General features: G+C 43.2%; 1 protein-coding gene across 1 annotated transcript in view; it reads left to right on the top strand.

The window, feature by feature from the left end:
• The window catches only part of TRPM6 (transient receptor potential cation channel subfamily M member 6), a 188,612-nt gene that overhangs the window by 127,763 nt on the left and 42,082 nt on the right, over nt 1-18,767 (top strand). Inside the window, exons 26-29 of the mRNA XM_036261056.1 lie at nt 3,079-3,272; nt 6,389-6,521; nt 14,816-15,951; nt 16,131-16,243. Coding sequence (XP_036116949.1) covers nt 3,079-3,272; nt 6,389-6,521; nt 14,816-15,951; nt 16,131-16,243 — 1,576 coding nt within the window. The remainder of the gene's footprint in view (nt 1-3,078; nt 3,273-6,388; nt 6,522-14,815; nt 15,952-16,130; nt 16,244-18,767) is intronic.

The raw sequence follows: 18,767 nt of genomic DNA on the forward strand, positions 1-18,767 counted from the left end.
AGTAGGGGGCGTGCAGGAGGCAGCTGATCGATACTTCTCTCTCTGTCTCTTCCTCTCACTCTACAAAAATCAATAGAAACATATTTAATTAGGCCGAAACTAAGGATGATACTTGTAAGTCAGCCCCCTTTCCTTCAGCCATCTCCTTGGCATGCCTGCTCCTCCTTATTCTTTTTTCTTTACACCCATTATATTTTTCTTTCTTTTTTTTATTGTCGAAAATACTACAGATGTTCCCCTTTCCCCCACTGACCTCCTCTTTCCTGCTCCCACTCCCCTCCAGCTTTTCCCAACCCAATGTCTGTGTCCATTGGTTGTGCATATATGCATATGAGTTCTTTGGTTTACTTTTCTCCCTCCCCTCCCATCCCCCTACCCCCTATCCCTCGGAAGTTTGTTAGTCTGTTACTTCTGTGACTCTGGATCTGTTCTGGTTGACAGCTTATTTTGTTCATGATGTTCCATAAATAAGTGACATTATGTGGTACTTGTCTTTCTCTGACTGGCTTATTTTGCTCAGCATATTAATCTCCGGGTCCCTCCATGTCATCTCAAAGGGTAAGAGATCTTTCTTTCTTCCAGCTGCATAGTGTTCCATTGTGTACATGTACCACAGCTGTTCATCCACTTATCTGTGATGGACACTTGGGCTGTTTCCAGATCTTTCGATTGTAAATAGTGCTGCTATGAACATAGGGGTACATATATTCTTTCTGATTGGTGTTTCAGGCTTCTTAGGGTATATTCCTAGAAGTGGGATCACTGGGTCAAATGGCAATTCAATTTTTAATTTTTTGAGGTAACACCATGTTTTGCATAGTGGCTGCGCCAGTCTGCGTTCCTACCAGCAGTGTACCAGAGTCCTCTTTTCTCCACACCCTCACCAACACTTGTTGTTGGAGGATTTGTTGATGGTGACCATTCTGGCAGGTATGAGGTGATACCTCATAGTGCCAGTTCTATTATATATACAGATATAGTTTATAATTTACATATTGTATTTTTCTGTTTATCTGGCTTCTCCACTGGAATATATGCTCCTCGAGGACAAGTTGGTGTTTTTATTTTTTGCTCATGAATTTATCCCAAGTATTGAAAAGATAAGAAAAGGGAAATCAATGCATGGACTCTAAGTACAGACATAGAGAAGATGAAGGCTGGAGAGAGGCAAAAGAAATCAGAATACTTAAAAAATGGCTTGCATGAAATGGGGAGGACATACCCTTCTGCTCTTTACAAGATTATATGACAGCTATTATCACTTTTAGCTCCAGCATTTTATGAACTTTTGTTACTGCTATTTTTTTTAATTAAATCAAGTAGTATTAAGAGAAGGACATGAGATTTTTGTTTCTCAAACGCGTCAGGTGTCAAGAGAGGTTGAGAAATCCTCGCATAGACCAGTTTTCTCATTTTAGAGATGAACACACTGAGGACCAAACAAGCTGAGAAAGCTAAGATCTGACTACTTGGTGAGGGGCCCTTTCCAGATTCTTGATACCTTTAATTACCAAGGACCTGAAATATGCTGACTGTCTCCCTCTGCTGGTGGGCAGACTGTAGTCACACTGGAATTGCAGTAGCATGTAATCTGGTGTTTCTCAGCCTTGATCAGATCAGGCAGGAGAATTACCTGGAGGGCTTACAGGGATGCCCATTGCTACAATGTCACCTCCAGAACATCCAATTCAGTAGTTCTGGGATAGGGCCTGAGAATTTGCACTTTTGAGAAATTTCTAGGTAATGCCATTGATTCTGGTTCAGTGACCACACTTGGAGAACTACTGTTTAAACTCAGTTGTTTGTTTCCTTCATCTACTTTATGGAGTCTGAAATGTTCCCCCTTCTCTATCCTAAACTGGTTTTCTCCAGGATAGTTCTCGTTTCTTTTCCTTATTTTTACTCCGGTTTAGAGTTGCCCGTATTTTTATTTGCTAAATTTGGCCAGCCTACTCAAGTACTTCTCTGCCATCTTTCTCTCCAGAGAATTCATTTTATATCAGCCTAAGTGAATGTGAAGGTGGACATTCTACTGTTCCACGGCCTCATCGTGTTACAGACTTAAAGCTAAGTAGTGAAGGATGATTGATATATTACTTTAGAATAACTGAATACCTGGACTGCCCACCACAACTTTCATTGAAAGTTTTGTAATGTCAGTGTATTTATTGCACTATCTACATATTACAGGTGATTTAATTAAAGGGAAAATCCAAAGTAGCCTTCCAATAAGCAGTTACTTTATTGTAAAGTTCATCTAAGTAATATATCTAGCTTCTAAATAGAAGCTGCTGACTGTCCTGAAATTCCTTTTTCTTTTTATAAAAAAAGAATTATTAAAAATGATTGACAGATTTTAAAGGACTGTTAAAACATTCTCTAGATTTAATTTCAACTTCATAATAGATTATAGGAACATGCTTACGAAACAAATGCAACATTTGTTTTAGTACATGCCTTTACATGATAGACTTATAAGTATGTAAACAACTATATAATAAAAAGTTTTCAAATGCTGCCTGTAAGTGACCAGGCAAATTTTACCACAAGCAATAAACCATTCCAAGCTTTCCAGACAGATTTCATATCTGTGCCAGCATGGCAATAAAATTGCAAAACAACACAAAATAAGAACTTTACTACATGTTTGCTGCAACACAGACCAAAAAAAAAAAAAAAAAAGAAAAAGAAAAAAAGTATAAACTTAATGGAATTACATAGTCAATATAATTTAAGGGAAAATCAAGTCATCATAAGATTTATGCTCAAAGTTGAAAAGCAGAGCTTTGCAGGGGGCAATTTCTGTTTGTTGCATTTAAGATGTTAACATTTTCTTCTCTTTAATTGTCATTTCTACCCTTTGTTTATTATTCTCACTAGCATGTTTTATTGTAGAGGGTGGTTAATATGTTTTGTTTGGTGGAAGAAGAATTAGAAATGCAATGGGTATTATTTTGATTAGAAAACTGTTGGTAATGTCAGGTAAATCAGTCCTAAAAGTTGGAAAAGAAATAAAAAATCTGTTCTATTTCAGGACTGCATATTAAAACATTGTCCTCCTCTTTCTACAACTTGCAGTAATGTCTATGTAGATATGAAATCCATTTCCAATAAACTGTGGAAATACAATCGCTATCGCTACATCATGACGTACCACGAGAAGCCATGGCTGCCCCCACCTTTCATCCTGCTGAGCCACGCTGGTCTCTTCCTTCGCTGTCTTTGCCATCACCAAGCTCCAAGTGACCAAGAAGAGGGTGATGTCGGGTTAAGTAAGTTTTTACTGATGGGGCAGGAGCAAGAGAGTAAAGAATGGAGATCCAAGGTGACGACCCACCAGAGCACTGCCCATTAAATCTAGGGATTCACGACAGTAATGCATCTGCTGAGGAGCTGGGGCTAAGGAGATACATGGTCGTTGTGTGGTCACAGTGCCTTTTGCCGCGATTAACCAAAGCTTTGAAAGAAAGGACTAGGTTGGAACAGAATCTCTGTTTGAATGTGTAAAGGCTTTATGTCTCCTGGAATACCTGTGTTTTCTCTGCTGGCCTGGAAATTCACAGTCTATGGAAAATAGATAAGCAAGACATTTTGCTTAACATATTAACCAGTCATGATTCTCTCATTCTGTAATCTGAGCACAGATAATTCTGAAGGGATGTTTCACATCTTCAAGTACTGCAACTCAAGGTGCAGAAGAATGGGTTCTTTCTCTGCAAAGCTTGAGTCTATATATTTTGAGATGTCCCTAGTTTATTTTGCTTAGCCATATCTTGCCTACATGATATGACTATCATGGTACTTGTCATAAGAGAACATTCCTCCCGGTGATTTTGCAGATCTTGTGTGGTTCCTCTCAAGCGTTCCCACAATGGATATGAGGTCCATCTCTAGATAATTTCTAGATATAGAGGAAATCCGCAATCCTTTATCACAAATTCCAAATCCAAAGTACCTCTGAAAATGGAAAGTCTTTTTTCTTTGTAAGTTGTGGGAATACTCATTTGCATAGAAGTGGCGGATAAGACTAATTTGAACCCACTTATTCTCTCTACCCTTTGTGGTGTGAGTATTCACTGATTTTCTGCGAAAACAGTCACGTGTTTGATGCCTAGCCCTAACTAGGGGTTTTACTCATTTTATGGTATATGCACTCTTTTACTTTTCTAAAACTAGAAGAAAAAAAAATCTAAATCCTAAAGCACATCTGCTTCCAGGAGTTTCAGATACGGGCTGTGGAGTGTGTCTATACTTTAGTGAGCCCTGAGGGGGACAGGTGTTACTGCAGGGCCGACAGGGCGATACACTTTTGTTCCTGGTAGTTGGTTGTGTAAAGTATTTTTCTCCTCTTGAGTCACTTAGGAGATTTATTTTTCTTTTCTATTTCTTCTCTCACAAGAGATTCATTCAGTCTTTATAATGAAGCCAAAGAACAATTGCAGTTAATTTAAAGGCTTATAATTATATAGTAACTCTTAGGCTTTTAACAGAGCTCCATCGCCATCATTGAGCAGAACCATTGCAACCGAATAGCTTGTGAACCATTTGAGAGATCCTGGAACTAACTAGGATTTGGTCAGATTTCCTAGCACCATACCAAAAACCTTTCCTGGGCTCACCCGGGTGTGGGGTTATAGGATGATTCTGGTATAAAACTGAAGTACATTCTCTGTTCACTACAAGCGCTGGAAAATTCCTGAATTTTGAGAGACTTCTCCACTCTGTATGGAGGAGCAAAATGTTTGCATGTGGGGCAGCAGTGCCACCTGGCGGACAGTTCCAAGACTGCTGTACATGCCACCAGCAGCACCTGTCTGTGGAATTGTGCTCTGGATTGTTTGCTGTCAGGAATGCACAGGAAGTTCAAATCATGGCATTATAGTTTCTTGTTCATAAGAGATTCTTATTTAAGTATATTTTAATTAAGTTTTTAGATAGAGAGGAAGGGAGAGAGGGAGAGAGATGGAAACATTGGTGAGAGAGAAATATCTATTGGCTGCCTCCTGCATTTCCCACACTGGGGATCGAGCCTGCAACCCAGGCATGTGCCCTGACCAGGATTCAAACCGGTGAACTCTCGGTGCATGGGTCAGTGCTCAATTCACTGAGCCACACCTGCCAGGCTAAAGGAGGTTCTTTAATGCAAACCAATATTGAGAATTGGGGACATACTGGATTTTTTTAGTATTTGAAAGAGTCTTCCACACCATAAAATCAGAAAACACTATGAACTTGAATATTGTTTTCTTCTAGCCATGTTTTTCCACTTAAAATTAATATCTTTGTCTTATTTTATGGAAAAATAATGGAATACTTTCACTTCTCATAAATTCTGGAGAACTCTAATGGTTCTTCCCACTCCAGTTTAAGTGAAATTATTGAAGGAATAATTTTTATATTTTCCAAGTATTGGAAACTTGCTCAAAAGAAGTGTTTTCAGGTTGGGTCAGAATGAGAGCCAGGTTGGTAGATTGAATGAATGCCGAAGTTTGACATGGCATCAATTGTGTCACCAAATGATGTGTCTTAATGAGTTTAATTAGATTCTGTCAGGGCAGGTGGATAGGCTTGGCTAGTGATGGACTGGTCATACTATATAATTTTTTTTTCAGTAGAAGTTAGTATATACAAACTCAGTCTAGCAAGGTAAAACTTTTTACTCCTACCAGGTTCATTTCTAGCCTTGATTTTAACCTGTAGTTTATTGTCATTTTGATTGATTACACAATTGGCAGGGAAGAAAAAGATAGTCCATTTTTAGGGGAGTCAAAATTTATGCAAGAGCCCTGGCCGGTTTGGCTCAGCGGTTAGAGCGTCAGCCTGCAGTCCAGAGAGACCTGGGTTCGGTTCCCGCTAAGGGCATGTACCTCGGTTGCAGTTTGTCCCCGGCCCTGGTTGGTCGTGCGGGTGGAAGCCACTCGATGTGTCCCTTTCACGTCAATGCCTCTCTCTCTCTCTCTCTTCCTCTTCCTCTCTCTCCCTCCCTCCCACTCTATCTGAACAAAAAATGTCCTCTGGTGAGGATTAAAAAAACAAACAAAAACAAAACAAACAAAAATTTATACATGAATGTTTAACTGAGTGGGAGTGAATTTTTGTCGACGTGTGAAAACATTCCAACCTATTAAAATACTGAAAATACAGGTTGTCTTCACATTCCCACGCCCGGGAGAGAACAAGCAGGGGAGACCCAGAAGGACGCCCCAGCGGGCCTGTGTCCTGCTCCCCCTCAGTGCTAAGAACACCGTCTGACAAGGCCGCAAGCTCCATCACACAAGCTACACTTATCAAATGTCAGCACTAGTAGGAGAAGAGCCCCTCATACACTGTCAGGTTCCTATTAAAGATGAATCGTGATTCTTTTTATGTAACATACTCATTTCCACAGAACTCTACCTGAGTAAGGAGGAGCTGAAAAAACTTCACGATTTCGAAGAACAGTGTGTGGAAAAATACTTCCATGAGAAGACGGAGGGTCTGAATTGTAGCTGTGAGGAACGAATCCGAGTGACGTCAGAAAGGTAAAAGATGTACATATTTCCCATCCCCAAACTACTACCCACCCTGACTCTACTAGAACGTCTAAAAAAGGTACAAAGAGTCCGGCCAGTGTGGCTCAGTGGTTGAGCGTCGACCCAGGCACCAAGACGTCGCTGGTTCGATTCCCGGTCAGGGCACATGCCCAGGTTGTGGGCCCGATCCCCAGTAGGGGGCATGCAGGAGGTGGCCAGTTGATGGTCTCTCTCATCGATGTTTCTCTCTCTCCCTCTCATATCCTCCCTATCTAAAAATCAATAAAGAAAAAAAAATAAATAAAAAGGTACAGCCCTGGCCGGTTGCTCAGTGGTTAGAGCGTGGGCCTGCAGTCCAGAGAGACCCGGGTTCGGTTTCCGCTAAGGGCATGTACCTCGGTTGCAGTTTGTCCCCAGCCCCGGTTGGGGTCATGTGGGTGGCAACTGCTCGATGTGTCTCTCTCACATCAATGCTTCTCTCTCTCTCTTCCCCCCTCTCTCCCTCTTGCTCTATCTGAAGATGAATGCAAAAATGTCCTTGGGTGAGGATTAAAAAAAAAAAAGGGTACAAAGATCTACTTTTAAAACCCAGACATTTGGGTTCTCTAAAATGTTCTCTAGTAGCATATAATATGTATGTGATTAATGCATGTTTATTTTTTTATTATTATTATTTTTTTATCCTCACCCGAGGATATTTTTCCATTTTTTGTACAGATAGAGTGGGAGGGAGAGAGAGGAAGGAGAGAGAGAGAGAAACATCGACGTGAAGGGACACGTCGAGTGGCTGCCACCCGCACGACCAACCAGGGCCGGGGACAAACTGCAACCGAAGTACGTGCCCTTAGCGGGAATCGAACCCGGGTCTCTCTGGACCGCAGGCCGACGCTCTAACCGCTGAGCCAAACTGGCCAGGGCTTAATGCATGTTTATTAAACATCTACTGTGTTCTCAGCAGCCTTCTAGTTACTGGAGGTAAGTGGTAAATAAGAGATGAGAGTCTCTACCTGCATAGGACTTACATTCCAGTGTGTGCATGTGGAAGGGTGAGGGGGTGGGGGAGAAAAATAAACAAGGAAACACACAAAGGAAATATGTCATTTAATGTCCGGCAGTAAAAGAGCAATGAAGAAAATAGTGTAAAGGAATGAAAACCATGGTGGTGAGGGGTCTGCCAGAGCTGGGGGTTGAGTTGGACAGTTTTGGGTAGTCTGGTGCAGGCAGGTGTCGGAGGTGGCCGAGGAGAGGCCACGGGAGCTGGGCCAGGCAGGGACATCCGGTGGCGTGGTGCACCTGGCCGAAGGAGCAGCCAGGCCGCGCCTGAGGCAGCGGGGTGCCCGGAGCTGCAGGCAGGCCCGGAGGAGGTCCAGGGTGCCGTGCTGGTTCATCGGGAGTCATGGTCTCCGGGCGCCTGGCCGGCAGCGGGCTGTGCAGTGGAGTGGATAGCCGAGAAGAAGTGGAAACAGCGATTCCAGAGGGCTCTGGTGGGAAGTTTTACTGTGATGGGAAGCAAGGAGGGACATGGGGACACAGTAAGGTTCTTTTGTTTTGTTTTGTTTCATGGGGCGATAATAACAGAAATGTGGATTCTCTTAGAAATGATCCACCAACGAGGGAGACGCTGCAGGAGCAGAGGAGGGAGGAGGCGATTAGCTAACGTGGAGCCCTGGAGAAGGGGGTCCTGGAGCGGGGGTCCCGGAGAGAACGTGGTCAGTGTGCGAGGAAGCAGCTGGGTTAGGGGCACCCATCGCACAGCAGAGCCACCAGCCAAGAGCACCTGTGGCGTGTGTGACTTGGCGGGACGGTGGAGGGAGGTCATTCAGAGGTCCGAGGAGAGAGGAGACGATGTGTTGGAGGGAGGGCGCACGTTCAGAGACTGTGGTAGGACCAAAGCTGTTGTGGATGTACTAATTTTAGGTACACAGCGCTGTGTTAAAATGCAGAGGCTGGTATGTGCTGACATGCATTTTTAAAAATCACACAGAATTGCTCTTGTAACTGGAAGCAAATTGACAGAAGTTAAATGTGCTCCTTCATTTTTGAAAATACCTGGACCTGACTATAAGATGTGTGATACCTAATTACGTAGGTATTTTTCTGATGTCCAAATAGTTGGGTAGCGAATCCTGTATGGTTTTATTTAAAACAGACTCACATTTAGAACTTTCTAAGTGGCTCACTGTGGGCACGTTATATTTCTGGACTTTTCTACTAATACAGTATCGTATTTACGTAAACACGTGTCTAGGTGGCTGATCGAATTTCGATCGAGATTTAATATTGAGAAACAAATGAACTATCAAATGCTGATATGAATCCCCAACATTCTATTTTACTTAAATGATATGTTGAGGCCAGAGCTCTGTGAGATTTCCTTTTCCTTTCTGACTTCCACACATTCGGCCTCCTTTGCAGCTGTGGGCCTGTGGGCCGCCTGGGTCCCCATTGTGTATGCAGCCTGCCCAGACGGGTTCACAGAGCCAGGGTGCAGTCCCGCTTCTGCCGCCTACCAGCTGCATGTACTTGGGCAGATTCTCTCTGGGCCTTTGTTTTCTCATCTGTAAAATGGGTGCGAAAACAGACCTGCCCCTCAGCGTCGTCGTGAGGATTACGTGAGGTGATACAGATGCACTATGGGCAGAGTGCTGGGTGGACAGTAAGGGTGCAGGGACAGTGAGGTGTTAGTGGGTCAAAGCAGCCTCCCCAAATTTGGAGCCTAATTTAAAAAAATACAAATTTCCTTCCAAACCTTAAGAAAAAGAGAATGAATACATAAGGTGGGACCAAGATAACCCCACAAGCCCCCAAGATTATGAACAAGGTCACGGAGAGCTTGTTACTTGACACTGGAAACTCAGGAGAGATTGGCAGTGATCAGTGATCTGGGCAGATTTACCTTCTAGGCAGATTCTTTCCGATCCAGGGAGGATTGGAGGAGGTGGAATTGGAACCAGGGAGACCACGTGGGAGACGGATGCGCAGATGGTTGGGTCCCAAGGACTAGCTGGATTCGTGGTGTTGGGATTGAAAAGAGGGTGTCTTAGTCTGTGTGGGTGGCTAGAACGAAATGCCACAGGACGGGAGGCTCACAAGCAGCAGAAAGTTATTGCTCAGTCTGGAGGCTGGAAGTCTCAGATCAGGGTGCCGCTGGGTCAGGGAGGGCCCGCTACTGGGTGGCAGACTTCTGTGCCCTCCTATGGTGGAAGCGGACCTCTGTGGGATCCCTTTTATAAAAGCACTCATCCTATTCATGAGGGCTCCACACTTATGACCTAATCACCCCAAAGGCCCTGCCTCCTGATGCCATCACATTTGGGGTTAGGATTTCAACAGGAAATTTGGGGGGACCCAATCAATCATTCAGACCCTAGCAGAGGGGAGGAATAAATACCTACTTAGAAGGGACTGTTTCCGAGGTGAGTTAGGGGTGGGATGAGGAGCGGAGGAGAGGTGGGCCTCCAGGATGGCCCTCAGATCTGCAGCAGGCTAACTGGGCGGTGGGTGGCACGCCCGGATGAAGAACATACAAAAGGCGTGGGGTGGGCGGGAAGCAGCGAGTTTAGATTTGTTGGGCCTGGGAGTCTTGTGGCACATTTAGCCAGAGATGTCTGGGAGTCTTTGGATGCATGAATCTGAAGTCCTGGGGCAGAGTTTGAACTGGACTAGGAGATTTGGGAATGGTGACTTATTGTACGAGATCTGCTTATTGTAAGAAAATAAAACCGTGACAGGTGAAGTGGTTATGTCCAGAAAGCAAGCAGAGTAAGGGCCGAGGGACTCACCCGGAGAGGCGCCAGCACCTGTGCAGTGGACGGAGAAAGAGGTGCATGGAGTGATCAGAGGTCGTATCAGGAGTGAGGTGACTACAGAGAGAATGAGACATTTATTAGCAAGTCCTTAATAATAATGATGATGATGATAATAATAATAATAAAGCAACCTACACTATCAGTCACCAAATACTCATATTTCTCTTGATTTTTTTCCCCTGGGATTGAATAGGGCAGGATTAGAAGGTAGATGGACATGTGGCTTCTGAAAAACATTCTGGATGCTCTCAAGGGCTCTAGAAATTAATTAAGAAGCTCTAATTTAACTTCGAAACATAATCAGTCCATGTTCCCTCTTGACAGAGCTATTTCACCAGTCCTACTTTTGCCTGATTATTTTTGTTGAGCTCGCAAATGAGGTGTGGGAGAGGGGAGAACACCCTTCTCAGGTAACTGAACAGCCATGTGAAGAGGGAGAGAGAGGAGGCCTTAGAGAAATAAGTGAGCCGTGGACGTGGAGGAGAACACTGTCCGGCTGTTTTATGCCTTCCTTTCTCTATTTGGAGTGCTGGCTGCTTTGTGTGAGTCAGTATTTCCCTCTCTGTTCTTGGAGGAAGATGTTTGCTAGGAGTGTCTCCATATTGAGCATGTCCAGGTACATTGTCTTTGGAAAATGCTACATTTTTTAGAAAGTGCAAACACTGTAGCACAAAGTGGGTTGTGACTCGGTAGAGAGTTCTAGTTTGAGCACGTTGGTCATTATTTGGCTGTGAAACCTTATTGAGGAACATTTGTGAGCACAGCCCTCCCAGCCTGGGGAATGCTGATGTAGTGCAGCATCCTTGGCCGAATCCTCGATGAATTGCTGAGCGGTGCTGGAGCACAGTGGTTACTGCCATTAAATAGGGGGTCTGCCTGAGTCTGAGGCTCTTGCCGTCACTGACCACGTGACTGGCCATGTTACTGTCCCTCTTTTCACGAAAGGGATAATAGTGATGCCTACCTTATCGAGTTGGCATGTGGATTAAATACAGTCATAATGTAGAGTCTTTGTGAAATGCCAGGCATTCAGTAACCACTTCGTGGACATTATAATCATCATGATGATTATAATTATACTTGTTATAATCTCATTTTAAACTATCTTGTCCAAAGGCCCACAATACCACAAGAAACACCCAGGTCTCCTCTCCACCCTCACACCTTGCACAGGGGAAGCAGAAATGATAAGAATGTGTTTTGCATGTCAGAGGACTAATAGGATGGATTAAATTAATGTCGCTTGTGGTTGAGGAATATAATTAAAATGTGTTTCACAGGACGTAATGCTTTAGAAAATAAGTGCCCATAAAAGCAAGAGAACCAGCGTTGAGGGTGACCGGTTATTTGTCTAACAGGTCTGTATTGCAGCGTGTTACCTGTGTCCGAGAATAGTGGCTGGTATCTATTGTGTCCATTCGGTGTGGCTCCTGCTAATGGAACTTAATGAGTCTCTATTACTGCTGTTCAGACTGTACTGTTTTTGAATTAGATGAAACAGTGCACTGGATAGAGAGGCTCTAATTAAGCATATTTGGAGAACAATATACATATATTTTGTGCTCTTTCCCTCATCAGCCTTGCCAAGTCTAGTTTTGCAGGTTCCAGAGGTCAGGAGGTATTTATTAAGCCTCTGTGGAGTTATAGAAGTTGAATTCTATAGCAGGCGCAAGAAAGAGAAGGCGCCACCCACACAGACTATAATAAAATGGAAAATAACACCCTCTTTATTATTTAATCCCTCTGTGCAAAGCTCCCAGAAAGAAGGAGGGGGGATTTGAGGTGCTACCCGGAGAGGGGATGTCTAGTACTATTCTGGGAAACACTTGCTATAGCTCTTCATGTATAGTCACTGCTTCGTCCAGTCCCCAGGGAACACTTTATTTCTGCATATGATCATATCAGCCAGGAAACTGTTGGTTGGATTCCATCTCTTGCCGATTTTTACTTTATTCTTGTTGCTCAAAGATTTTCATTATTGAGAAATTAGAATGTTTACTCCCTCCAATGAGAAGAATAAAATGGGGATGGGGGGAGAAAGAACAACATCCTATGCCAGGTTCCACTGTGAAAATGTTGGTCTTTTCCCAATGGGTCTTCTATATATTTTTAGTTAAAACTATACACGTTTGTATTTTGTCCCCGCCCACCCCACCCCACCTTATAAATCAAAAACATTTCTTCAAATAATTAAAAATTCTTTCTAAACATGTTTTTAGTTTTTTCTCTAGTTGCAGAGTTGTTTTATACCACATTTAAAAGTATCTGATGCAGAACATCACAGACATCTATATCCCCACCGTCGGAAGCAGCCAAAGGAAATGATTATCAATAAGTCTACATATGTTTTTTTTTTTTAATCCTCATCCGAGGACATTTTTTTCCCCCATTTTTTGTTCAGATAAAGTGGGAAGGAGAGAGAGGAAGAGAGAGAGAGAGAGAGAGAGAAAGAGAGAAACATCGATGTGAAAGGGACACATTGAGTGGCTGCCACCCGCGCGACCAACCAGGGCCGGGACAAACTGCAACCAAGGTACATGCCCTTAGCAGGAACCGAACCCGGGTCTCTCTGGACCACACACCAATGCTCTAACCGCTGAGCCAAACCAGCCAGGGCTACATATGGTTTTTAATGGCTTTATACATAATATTCTATCTCAATGTAAAGAACATCTGTGTACTTTAGAAAGTGAAATTCTTTGTATATGTTGCCTAATGGAATGCTCCAATGTTGCATCCTTTTCTGCTTACTTAATGCGGTTGAATATTTTACCATGTTTCCTTATCTTTTGTATTTTATCTTTTGTGGATTGTCTCTTCACATTCTTTGAAGTCCTTGTAATTTTTTCCTGCAACAATTTGTAAAAGCCTTTGATTTATTTAGGGATATAAACACCTCATCATATTTATTAGAATAATTTCCAACTTATTTTTTTGTTGTAAAATTTTGTATTATATTTTTATGTCTATGAGTTTGTTTATATAACCATATCTGATATATTTTGTGATTTATTGTATTCATTGTTAAGCTTAGCCAACTGTATTGGTTTCCTCAGGTTGCCATAACAAAGTACCAAAAACTAGGGGTCTTACAAGAACAGAAGTTTATTGTCTCAGTTCTGGAGGTTAGAATCCCAAAGTCAACATGTTGCCAGGACCATGTTCTTTCTGATGGCTCTGGGGAGAGTCCTTCCTTACCTCTTCTAGCTGTTGGTGTTTGCTGGGAATCCTTGGCTTTGTAGATGTATCCTTCCAGTCATAAGGCAGTCTTCTCCCTGTGTGTCTTTACATCGTCTGCCCTCTGTATTCAAACTTGCCCTTTTATAAGGACACCGGCCATATTGACTTAGGGCCCACCCTCACGACCTCATTTTAACTTGATTACCTCTGTAAAGACCCCGTTTCCAAGTAAGGTCACATTCTGGAGTACTGGGGGTTAGTAACTCAACATATTTCTTTTGGGGGACACAAAACAAAACCCACCCCCACATAGAGATATCTACACAGAGATATATACAGATAAATATTAACCAATATTTCATTTTTTTTCTCTCTAAATGAAATCAACTGCTGCATTTTATTTGACTCTACTGGAAATTTACTTCTGTACTTGCATAGCGGAACACGTCTTGTGTTGCTTTGAAACCAATCACTGGCTGAACATCATAATTTGGGTTAAAGCAGTTGAAGTAATTTTTTAAAAACTTCCTCAGGTTTTTTTCTGATGTAGGTTTTTTGTTTTTTTTTTAATACGTTTTCATTGATTTTAGAGAGGAAGGGAGAGGGAGGGAGAGACAGAAACATCTACTAGCTGCCTCCTGCACATCCCTGACTGGGGATTGAGCCCACAACCCTGGCATGTGCCCTGATGGGGAGTCGAACCAGCGACCTCTTGGTGCATGGGTCAACGCTCAGCCACTGAGCCACACCAGCCAGGCAGATGTAGTCTCTTAAAGTAGGTTTGATTTAAAATTTTGGAAACCTATTTGAAATGTAGACTTGGAATTTTTTTTGAAGATCTATAAAATTTTTTTCTTTTTCTAATTGCATATTTGATTATCGACACTGTGCCTATCATTCTGGTTTCTCCCTCAGGATCTCCTTTCCTTACCAAAATAACAGTGCTTGCCAATAAGATATAACCCAATGCTGGTCATATAAATGAATGAATATATACGTTAATACAAATGGGCTGATTGGTGAGATGATAAAAGGGATCATTAGCAGGAAGCTGGAAATAAGGTTCTGAAAGATTAGCAATAACTGCTAATGTAGATTTACAGTTTTTCCGCATTGGGGTGATAGTGGGAATTATAGGAGTGGGTGAGATGGCCTGGAATGAGGATAGATTCGAGACAGAAGATGGCAGAAGACATGGGGGAAGCAGCGTAGGCTGAGGGGCCACCTAAGGATGGAAGAAGGACAGGAAGGGAATAAGGCCAGTTCCCATTGGCTTAATGTGTTTATTGGTTTTCTCCCTCCCTTCACCATTAGGGTTACGGAGATGTACTTCCAACTGAAGGAAATGAGTGAAAAGGTATCTTTTATAAAGGACTCCTTACTGTCTTTGGACAGCCAGGTGGGCCACCTGCAGGACCTCTCTGCCCTGACAGTGGATACCCTAAACGTCCTTTCTGCTGTTGACACCTTACAAGAGGATGGGGCTCTCCTGGCCAACAGAAAGCTTTCTACTTGCAGAAAACCTCCCCACAGCTGGAGCAATGTCATCTGTGCAGAGGTTCTAGGCAGCATGGAGATGTCTGGGCAGAAGAAATACCAGTATTACAGCATGCCTCCTTCTTTGCTGAGGAGCCTGGCCAGAGGCCGGCATCCCCCAAGAGCGCAGAGGGGACCCCTTGTTGAGATTACAGACAGTCAGAGAGAGACTTCAAATGCAAGAAATGACCAAGAAGAGCAACAAGCCGAAAATACTATAGTTACTTCTTGCCTTGATAGGCAAGCACACTCAAAGTATGACCAATTTCTTCTGGTCCCTTCTTATCTCAAGCAAGTTCCTTTTTCTGCAGAAACTGACTTGCCTCTGTCCAGATCATCTGTGGAAGCAGGTACAGGTGTGCTGGCACCTGACCAAGTCACCCAGAATGAAGTCCCTGTTCATCTGACTTGGCAGACCCCGGAAATTTCAGCCCAGGTCTCAGTGGCTGAACACGAGGGGCAGCGTGAGCCGGTTGCTCCAATACTAGCCAGGCGAGACAGGGGGGAGCAGGTTCTAACCACTTTGGTTTGCACACCTGCACCCATGAAAGCAACCTCTCTCCCTTCCCAAGCTGAGAGCATGCAAACTGGAGGTGGATATGTGAACTGGGCATTTTCAGAAGGTGATGAACCTGGTGTGTTAAGCACCAAGAAAAAATGGCAAACCTGCTTGGCCTCCACACATAACAGCAACTCCAGTGAGAGTGGACAATGCCAGAGGCAGATCTGGGGCAGATCCCTCGGTGATAACTCTGCAGGATTGGCCCAGGGCAGTGGTTGCTCAGCGGTGGGACCAAGGCTCCAGCCAAACACATCCTTCTGGATTAATCCTCTGTGCAGAGACAGGCCCTCCTTTGGGAGTCATAGTTTGAGATTCCACAAGGAGGAGGATTTGAAGATCTGCAAGATTAAAAGTAAGAAGTCAACACTTAAAAAAAATACCAGTATTCAATTCTTTGCATTGCTATAGTTTTTAAAAAGTCAATGACTTTTCCACTGCTTCTCATTCTCCCCATTCCCTCATCCTTGTGGTAAAACAGAACAGTTCCCCACACTGCCTTAAACCTCCTCAGGTAAACCATTTCCTTTATAGGTCATTCAAGATCTTCAGAGGGAGGGCATTCGGCATGGAGCAAAGCAAAAATGCTAACCAAGGACAGGAGATCGTCAAGGAAAAAGAAGAAAACACAAGAACTGCAGGTGCCAGTGAGTGATTTGTATGTTTTTGGCAATTGAGGCAGTAGCCAATCTTAGCTTGTTTTCTCTCCATTCCAAAGTGTCACACACACACAAAATAACACTGTGAAGATACCCATTTAGGAGTCATCAGAGTGGATGTGCCACAACTCATGTATCAGCTCACATGTTGAAGGACATTTGTCTTATTTTCAGTTTTGGGCTGTTCCAAACAAAGCTGTTGTGAACATTTGTGCGCAAATCCCTGTGGGCATGTAAGTTTTAATTTCTCTCGGGTAAATATTTAGGAGTGGAATGTCAGAGTCATATGGTAAGCAGTTGTTTCATTTTAGGAGAAACTTCCAAACTGCTTTCTAAAGTGGTATCATTTTGCATCCCCACCCGTTTGAGTAATAGTTTATGAACATTCCCGCGATCCGCAGCCTCACCAGCCCTCCGTGTGCTCGGTCCTTTCAGTTTTAGCCATACTGGTGGGTGTGTAGTGGTCTCCAACAGGGTTTCATTTGCATCCTGTAGTGACTAGAGCTGCTAGGTGTCTTTTCATGGACTTACTTGCCATCCATATTTATATTTTGGAGACATGTCTTTTCAGATCTTTAGTCCATTTAAAAAATTGTGTTGTTATTAAGGTGTAAGATTTTTTTTTTTTTACTATATTTTAGATATAAGCACATTGTTGGATTTATATTTTGAAAATATTTTCTCTCAGTTGGTGGCTTGCCTTTTACTTTTCATAAATGCCCTTTGAAGCATATACATTTTTATTTTGACGAAGTCCAATGTTCGATTTTTTTCCCCCATTTTTTATTCAGATAGAGCGGGAGGGAGAGAGAGGAAGAGAGAGAGAGAGAGAGAGAGAGAAGCATCGACATGAAAGGGACACATCGAGTGGCTGCCACCGGCACGACCCAACCAGGGATGGGGACAAACTGCAACTGAAGTACATGCCCTTAGAGGGAACCAAACCCGGGTCTCTCTGGACCGCAGGCCGATGCTCTAACCGCTGAGCAAAACTGGCCAGGGCTGATTTTTTTTCTTTTATAGTCTGTGCTTTTATTTTTTAAAAATATTTTTACTGATTTTTAGAGAGGGAGAGGGAAAAACATTGTTGTGAGAGGGAAGCAATGATTTGCTGCTTCTTGCACGCCCCCTACTGGGGATCGAGCCTACAATCCAGGTGTGTGCCCTGACCAGGAATTGAACCAGTGACTCTTCCATGCACTGGTCAGCGCCCAGCCAAATGAGCCACGCTGGCCAGGACAGTCTGTGCTTTTTATATCATATTTAAGAAAATTTTCCAAACCCATGGTCACTAAGAGTTTCTCTTTTATTTTCTCCTAGGCATTTTATAGTTTTTGCTCTTAGATTTAGATCTAGCACCCATTTTGATTTAATTTTTGTACATGGTCATAGGTAACTCTGAGCTCCCTTCCTTCTTTCCTTCCTTTCTGGAATACTGATAATAATTTTTCTAGCTTTTTATTTTGGTGAAAAGATGATCTTTTTCTTACTGAGTTATGTCAACCTGTGGCTCTTGGCACCAATTCAACACCCACAGGAATTCCCAGTTTGGGATGCTGTGAGGAAGAAAAAGTATTCAGTGCAAATGCTCAGTTATGAAGCAGCGTGGATGAAATGGCTCATCTGTGAGGAGGCCCTCGGGGGAGGACCCTCTCTGGGGAGACATCTCTGCTCTGCTCCATTGCTCTGGTCTGGTCCTGTCCACTCTGCTCCGGTCCACTCTGCTCCTCTGCTGTTCTGCTCTGCTTTGCTCAGGCGGGGGTCTTTGGTATTTCAGTTCTGGCAGGGGAAACGCAGTCTTCATTTTTCTGTGAAATGGGGAAGTGTGCTCTGTGAACCAGGAGGGAGCTGACTTCTTTAGACAGAAGTTCCTGCCCTTGGTCTCTGAACCTTAAGTCCTCACACCAATGAGGACTCTGAATTCTCACAGTTTGATTAGTCAAAAGGCACGGTTTTGAATGGAGCTGCTCTGATTGGTCAGTGAAGAGGCTGATGGGGGGGGGGGCACATAGCTGCGCAGCAATGATTGGAGGGGGAAAGCCTCAGTCCTATTGGTTGAAATACAATTTCAGAAACTCTTACAGGGCTGGCTCAGATGGCAGGAACACAGGCTGGCAATTCAGGGCGGGAGGCAGGGTGCTGGGTGCAGGCTTCTCCCTGAAGTGTACTTTGCACGAGAGGCCCCTGTGTAGAAATGGCTGCTAGGCTCTGTTTTTAAAATTTTAGCCCAATTAGCCACCAGGAATGATTTATAATAGGCATCTTCTTTTTCAGGGTCTACAGTTATAACAGAAAATTATCGCACATTTTTGGAAAAAATTGACCAAAAATCAATTGACTATATAGATACACAATATGTGTGAATCTATTTCTGAGCTCTGCTCTGTTCTATTTATTTTTGTTTATCTTTGACCAATGTCACACTATCTCAAATGTTATAACTTTATAATAAGTGTTGAAACCATGTGTGGTAGGTCTGTCAAGTTTTCCTTCTTTTTATTTATTTATTTAT

The sequence above is a fragment of the Molossus molossus genome, unplaced genomic scaffold (genome assembly GCF_014108415.1).
Source record: "Molossus molossus isolate mMolMol1 unplaced genomic scaffold, mMolMol1.p scaffold_m16_p_14, whole genome shotgun sequence".
In the NCBI taxonomy this organism is placed as follows: Eukaryota; Metazoa; Chordata; class Mammalia; order Chiroptera; family Molossidae; genus Molossus; species Molossus molossus.